This window comes from Silene latifolia, chromosome 10 (assembly GCF_048544455.1).
Source record: "Silene latifolia isolate original U9 population chromosome 10, ASM4854445v1, whole genome shotgun sequence".
Classification (NCBI taxonomy): domain Eukaryota; kingdom Viridiplantae; phylum Streptophyta; class Magnoliopsida; order Caryophyllales; family Caryophyllaceae; genus Silene; species Silene latifolia.
In genome coordinates, this window is record NC_133535.1 from 20968014 (window position 1) to 20975977 (window position 7964).

The 7964-nt window shown below is 41.0% G+C and overlaps 1 protein-coding gene across 1 annotated transcript; it reads right to left on the reverse strand.

The window, feature by feature from the left end:
- Positions 1-1613: 1613 nt before the first annotated feature.
- LOC141607257 (non-functional pseudokinase ZED1-like) lies at positions 1614-7475 on the reverse strand (the record flags this gene model as incomplete). The annotated part of the gene is made up of 2 exons (XM_074426616.1): positions 1614-2599; positions 7275-7475. Coding segments are annotated over 2 exons (789 nt in total), but the record flags the coding sequence as incomplete, so codon positions are not given.
- Positions 7476-7964: the final 489 nt, after the last annotated feature.

Genomic DNA, 7964 nt, shown 5'->3' on the forward strand with positions numbered 1-7964 from the left:
GTTATTTCGGGTCTATCACATATTTCGGATCGAGTTGGGTCGGGTTGGGTTGGGTCAATTTCGGGTTTAAGGTCAATTTCGGGTGACCTATTGTCGGGTCATTTTGGGTCGGATCATTTTCGGGTATGGGTCATTTTGAGTCGGGTTGCTTTTGAATTAATGGCTAAGCACTTAACTATTTTGATTAAGAAATACTATTTTGCAAATTTAACTATTTATTAGGGACAATTGTAATCAATGAAACTTTATTTTGATATATATATAATATTAATATGACCTAGTACTAATCGCTTCGGGTCATTTTGGGTCACTTCAAGTCATTTGGGACCTGGTCAATTATGAGTCGGGTCTTTTCGAGTTGGGTCACCTCGGGTCGGGTCAACATTGGGTCAGACAATGTTTGGGTCGGGACGGGTCAATTCGGGTTTTGGGTCATATTTGGATTAAGCAAGTTCGGGTCATTTTCGGGTCTCGGGTCAGCCCTTTCGGGTCGGGTCATTCGGGTCTGACCTAGACCTGGCAAAATTATACCGAACCCGAAAAAAACTGAATGGACACCTGACGGTACAATCGAAAGGTATAACTGAACTTCACCCTGAAACTTGAATCGACCTGAATTGATTCGAAATCGAACCGAGTTTGTAATATCTGAAATAGACCCAAGATCGAATGAACCTGAACTGTTTCAACCTGAATTGTTTTAATCTGAACCTATATATACCTGAACCGATTTCAACGCGTACATTGATGACTGAAACCTAACATTGAAACTTGAAATAACCCGAATGTACCTAGGCGTCACATCTAATGTGTCTTTTTGTACATGAGTATCACACATTTGACGTCAGTGAATTAATATTATATCGTAATTATACAAAAAAATATTATATGTTACTTTTTTTCAAAAACATTATTTGTATTATTATATCCAATGTTTTAAAAAAGACTTAATCCCATGACATTCGATCCGATCCGATCCTGATCTGATTTAAATCTCCAATGCTTTGATATTGACCCGACTCGAACCTTTTTTGCTCCGATATTGACCCGAGTCGAACCAGAACCGACCCGGAATATCTACAACCGATTAAAAGTGGAAACTGAATACAACCTGAGTTGAACCGAACTGAAATCGAAAAAACAGATAAACCGAATGAACCCAATCCGAAATAACCCGAACCGAAACTAATCCAATTGACCCGTTTGTCACCTCTAGTCTGACCCATTTTGCCAGGTCTAGAAATAACCAATCTCCAATCCAGATTTGGCACTCATTAACAGTTTTGATGACAATAGGAAAGGAACTCCAAATTCGTGACACCAAATTACAATCCCTAAACAAATGATTGAGCGTTTTCACCTTCTCAGTAAGAGGGCAGAATCGACAAGACCTATTAATTAAAATATCGCCTCTTGCCTATTTATTGAGAAAACTTGTTTTCGAATGAGCCGTGATTAATTCGAAAACAGGGAAAAGATAAAAAGTCAGTAAATAATAGCTAACAATGGTCAACCCCTTCTTCTTCTTCTTCTTCTTCTTCTTGACAGTGTAGGAAACCAGATGTTTAGTATGTCACTCTCTTTTATGCTAGTACCACACAAACACAAGACAGTAAAAGACATTGCATAGTAAACTGACTTATTACAACAATAAAGGTTTAGTTCGTCAAAATAAAAGAAGTCTAGTGTTTTGCATATTGTTTAGAATCCTAGAACAAAAACACAGGAGGAAGTATAGATAGAGTGGACATTTGAATTTCAATGATGAGCTATGGAGCTAAAGGGAGTTGCACGATGCCATGATGATATCCTTGAGTTGAGTAGCTACGTCCACCATCGTTGGCCTACATTCTTCGTCTCTAGCTGAGCAGCTAAGGGCAAGTTCTACCATTGCTTTCAGATGGACCTCATCTAGAATTGGTCCATTTCTAGTGATTTTTGGATCCACGACATCGCCGAGGCAGTTAACTGCATAACATTCCCTCACCCACTCTAATAAACTAACCGCGTCTTAGTTTGATTGAGCGAAGGTGGAATGGGATTTCCCTGTCACGAGTACAAGAAGAATCGTACCAAAAGCAAAAACATCAGAACTCTCTGCCACCCTGCTCGACTTAAAATACTCAAGTGCAATATAGCCAATTGTCCCTCTTACGACCTCTTCCACATACTTTTTACCTACTGGAATTGAAATAGACAATCTAAAGTCTGATAATTTGACAGAATCGTCTTGGTCTAAGAATACATTTGCAGGTTTCAAGTTTCTGTGTACGATAGGCCTGTCAAAAGCTGTTTGCAAATAGGCAACTGCATGAGCAATCTCCCACGCAATACTTAGCCTATCCTTCCACTCAAGTGTCTCTTTGCTTTCCCCCTCGTCATTGATTATCCGACTCTCAAGAGTTCCCTTTTCTTCCCACTCATAAACCAAAATAGGATACATTATGTGGAGACAACACCCTATAAGCCTATGGACATTCGTATGAGTACCCATTTCTGTGGCTACTGCAATTTCGTGACACCCGAACGTATTATAATGAGTATTATAATGATAATGATAATAAGTAGATTCCCCAATTTTATTACCAATACCTTTAACCTGAACCAATTTGTCATCCCATATATAGAAAGGGTTTGTATTGATTGTATGAAGGATACATTATACTGATGTTTACATTTATATTTATAGAGACAAATAGACCTCTAATTTAGGTTAGAATATGGAGCTTATAGACAAGATTTATACACTAGCTATATTTACAAAATATTAATATTTACTTTGCTTATTTGTGATTATGTGAAGATATGGAGGATAAAGGAGGATCTTGGTTAATACTCCCCCTCAAGATGGACTTCGGAGGTAGAAGACCAATCTTGTCTCGCAGTTCTTGAAATCGTGGCTTGTGAAGCGGCTTGGTTAGCGCATCAGCAAGTTGATCTTTGCCAGCAATGGGTTGTATTCGAATGCGACCGAGTTGTAGCTGTTCACGAACAAAGTGAAAGGCAAGAGCCATGTGCTTCATTCTTGAATGAAAAACCGGATTTTTGGCATAGAGGGTTGCAGACAAATTATCACAGTAGATGGCAGGTGCTTTGGTGGTGACTATGCCGAGTTCAGTGAGCAAGTTGCGCAGCCAGAGAGTTTCAGTAGTGACAGCAGCGACAACGCGGAATTCTGCTTCGGTTGTAGATAGGGCCAGACCACGTTGCTTCTTCGATGACCAGGAGATTGGATTGCGTCCGAGTTAAATGAGGTAGCCAGTGGTGGAGATGTAGGATTGTTTGTCACCTACAAAATCAACGTCACAGAAGGCATGAAGACACAAAGACATAAAGGTGAGGTAGGATGAAGTTGGAGACCATGGTTTTGAGTGCCTTGAAGGTAATGGAGTAAGCATTTCAGGGCAGTCCAGTGTGTGGACGTGGGGTGATGAAGAAACTGAGCTAGACGGTTGACAGTGAAAGCAATGTCTGGTCGTGTGAGAGAGAGAGATATTGTAGGCTCCCAACGATGGCGCGATAATCCGAGTGATCTTGGACTGGTTTTTTATCTTCACGGATAAGTTGGATGTCCGTGGCAATAGGAGTATTTATAGGTTTTGCTTCAGACATTTTGTACTTGGTTAGTAGGTCGTATATGTATTTAGATTGATTGAGGTGTATGCCGAGATCATTATGTACGACCTCGATGCCAAGAAAATAAGAGAGCGGTCCTAAATCTTTTATTGAGAATCGGTTTGCTAAATTTGTTATAAATTGTTGTATATGAGTGTGGTTTGGACCAGTGATAATAATGTCGTCGACGTAGACAAGCATGTAAATACAGGTCGTTGTGGTTTTTAGAAGAAATAGTGAAGAGTCTGATATGGACTGTTTGAAACCATAGTTGACAAGGTATGTCTTAAGTTCGGTATGCCATGCGCGAGGTGCTTGTTTTAAGCCATATATGGCCTTGTTTAGCTGGCATACGAAGGTAGGGTGAGCGGAATCAACAAAGCCTTGCGGCTTGGCCATATACACATTATTAAGGTGCCTTGTAGAAAAGCGTTATTAACGTCAAGTTGTCAAAGTGTCCAATTGTTGGTGACCGCGAGAGAGAGAATGAGTTTTACGGTAGGTGGTTTAATCACGGGACTAAAGGTTTCAGTATAGTCGATGCCAGGTCTTTAGTGAAATCCCTTAGCCACGAGACGTGATTTATGTTGTTTTAGGGTACCATCGGGATTATATTTAATCCGATATACCCATTTGCAGCCGATTACATTATGAGAGGGTTGTCCAGAGACGAGAGTCCAAGTTTTATTACGGACAAGAGCATCATATTCGTCCTGCATAGCATGACGCCATGGAGGAAGGACAAGCGCTTGTTTGACCGTGTTTGGTAGCGAGTGAGTTGTGGTGGAAGCTTGAGCGAGGTTTGCATATTTAGGATTGGGCTTTCGAATATTATTTTGAAGACGAGTGACTAATGTGCTAGGTGGTTGTGGGTTCGTTGCGGGTATGGTGGCCGAGGTGGATGGAGGTGTGGTAGATGTCGAGGGTGCAGCGGTTGATGAGGGGGTGGTGGTGCTTGTTCGGCGAGTATATACGTTATGAATGGGATGTCGAGATTGGTAGGCAGCAGGTGGAATGGTGCTGGAAGCGTCATTGGGAGGGTGCGATAATACAGGAATAACAAGGTTACACCATTCATCAGGATTGGTGTGAGTATGAGGGGTTGATGTAGCAGTAAGAAGACTTTGGTAGGCAAATTCGTCTTCAATAAATTTAACATGACGAGAAGTGTAAATACGATTGGTCTTGGGATCAAGGCAGTGGAAAGCACTTTGAGTGGTAGAGTATCCTACGAAGATACAAGGTGTAGATCGATAATCGAGTTTGTTCTTGGTATAGGGCCGAAGCCATGGGTAACATAACCAACCAAAATTGTGTAGTTTGTCATAGTTTGGTTCGACATTGTGGAGTTTAAAATACGGAGTTTGGTTGTTTAAAGTTCGAGTTGGTAGACGATTAATTAGATAGGTGGCGGTACTAAACGCAAAAGGCCATAAGGTGGTTGGGAGGCCCGCATGGGATAGGAGTGCGAGCCCAGTTTCAACTATGTGACGGTGACGTCGTTCCGCGTATCCATTATGTTGGGGAGTGTGAGGCGGAGAGGTTGAATGACTTATACCATTATCGAGTAAGGCGAGAGTTAATTTCTGGAATTCTCCACCATTGTCGGAAAAAAAATGTTTAACGGTTGTATTAAAATATTTTTCTACGAGAGCCTTAAATCGGAAAAAGACTTGAGTGGTTTCGGATTTTTGTTTTAATGGAAATAACCAAATATATTTAGTAAAGTGGTCGACAAATATAACATAATATTTATATTTTTCGCGTGATAGAACGGGACTTGTCCATAGGTCCGAGTAAATTAATTCGAGTGGTTTAGTTGTTTTGAATGACGATGTTGCGAATGGTAATTTCGTGCTTTTACTGACATGACACGAATTGAAAAAAGAAAAATCGAAAAATTGAAATGTTGCATTTTTATTAATGAGTTTCATTACATCATAAGTCGGGTGTCCTAATTTATGATGCCACGAAAGAGGAGTTGAGCCTTTCTTGGTGAAGTAGGTGTGGGGTTGGGACGGGCTCAACTCGTAAATTCCGTCTTTAGCTCGGCCCTGGAGGAGTATCGTTCCCGTCGAGATTTCCTTAAATAAACGAAGATGATGAGAAAATTACATACGCATTATTTTCTCGACATAATTGTGAAATAGATAAAATATTACGAGAGATACGAGGTACATGTAAAACATTCGTAAATTTGAGCGATGAGAAAGGTAAGCGAAGCGAACCTATATTAGCAATGTCCAACGAGGAACCGTCTCCAATAAATAGGTTGTCTGGGCCGATATAAGGGGAGTGAAGGGCAAGAGTGTCAAGGTCGTGGGTGACGTGGTGGGAGGCCCCACTGTCGAGCAGGTAGTTGGGGTTGGGGCCGAGGTTGTTGGCGATGGCGGTGTTGGCCTGGGGTGGGGTCTGGTTGTTGCGAGATGGTGGAGAAGGAAACACAATATTAGGAAATAATTTCCTAAAGAAGGGGTAATTGGCAATTACATGACCCGTTTGCCTACACCATTGACATCGACCCTTAAAGGGTCGTGGGGTTGCATTGGTGGAGGCCGAGGGTTGGTGGGGCAGAGGGTTGTAGTTGTTGGCAGACGGCTGGTATTGGTGACGATGGTTGCCGCGGCTGTTGTTGTTGTTGTTTCGGTAAGACAGGTTTGCAGTCGGTTGGAACAAATCATTTGATGGTTGTTGTTTGATGAAGTAATTTTTCATGAAGGAGTTCAAAAGAAATTGGGTTGTCATGGTTGCGGACGGTGTCGATGACTGACTTATAGAGGTTGTAATCTAGGCCAGGGAGGACTTTCGATATGATGTCATCGGGGTCGACGGTTTTGCCCAACAATGCGAGTTGGTCAATACAGGTTTTAAAAGAATTTATGTAGTCACTGATCGATTGATCAGAGTTTTTGACTATGGAGTCTAGACGGTCTTTTAGTTGTAAAATATGCGCTCTAGACGGGTTTGCATAGGTGGAAGCGAGGATGTCCCACGCTTCCTTGGCCGTGGTGGCTCTCACTATTAGGGATTGAACGGTGGCACTCAAAGTGCCCATGAGAGCACCCAGAATAAGACCGTGTTGTTTAAGCCATGAGAGATAGGCCGAGTTCGGTTTCTCCTGCTTGTCATCACCCGTGATGGTTGGTGATGGGGCGGGTTGGGTTCCATCAAGAAACCCGAATAGGCTATAGCCAAATAGGATGTTCATGAGTTGAAACCTCCATGAGACATAATTCATGGGGTTCAACTTGACACAATTATTGAGGCTGAGTGATATCAAGGGTGTAGTGGTGTCGTGAGGGTTAGGAATGGTGATTTCTGGAGTGGACATGGTGGCGGGTGTGGTGATGGTGACGGAAATAGGGTTGGACGTTTGAAGGAGGTGGCGTGCCGAGGTGAGAGAGGGTTGTTGATGGATCGTTAAGAGCTCCTAGATACCATATAGAAAGGGTTTGTATTGATTGTATGAAGGATACATTATAATGATGTTTACATTGATATTTATAGGGACTAATGGACCTCTAATTTAGGTTAGAATATGGAGCTTATAGACAAGATTTATACACTAGCTATATTTACACAATATTAATATTTACTTTACTTATTTGTGATTATGTGAAGATATGGAGGATAAAGGAGGATCTTGGTTAATACCATACACCTCTTAAAGTGTTCAAATACTGAGTAGGTCGCCCAATTATCTGATCTTTGTCTACAAGCATAGAGTTGATTTCGTCAACTGAGAAGCAGTATATGAAATTGGTCCTGCCATTAAACAAGTAAATCCTCTCCTCTAGTAGCGTTGCTCCATTCTTATTAAAATTTTCTTCATTTCCACTGAAAATCTGATATTTACCACTTTACTAAATTAACCATAAATAAGTAAGTAGCAGTAATATATCAAACAGATTACAGTAGAGTGCAGACAGTTATACATCTATAAGTAAGTAGCAATAATATATCAAACAGGAGAACTCACAATGGACAATTATTGTTAGGCATATAGTATGACTAGTGGCGAAATAACATAACATGTCTCGGACAAATTAGCTTATGTATTATAAAGTAAATAATATAATTGTAATTATGATAAATAGTTATTAAATAGTAAAAGGAGAGAGCTTATCTGGATAAGGAGGAGGTTGTGACGTGACTTGAGGTCACTGTCCTAAAGTCAAATATGCCCCGTCTGCTACACACGGCCTCAATGGCATTCGACCCCCAGGATTAACACAACCGCTGCGACTTCGGTGTAGGCAAAGACGCAGATGAGAACAGCCAAGATCATTGCCAGAAAACCTCAAAGAATATTTCTTAAGAATGTATGGGAGAATAATAATTTTTGTTGT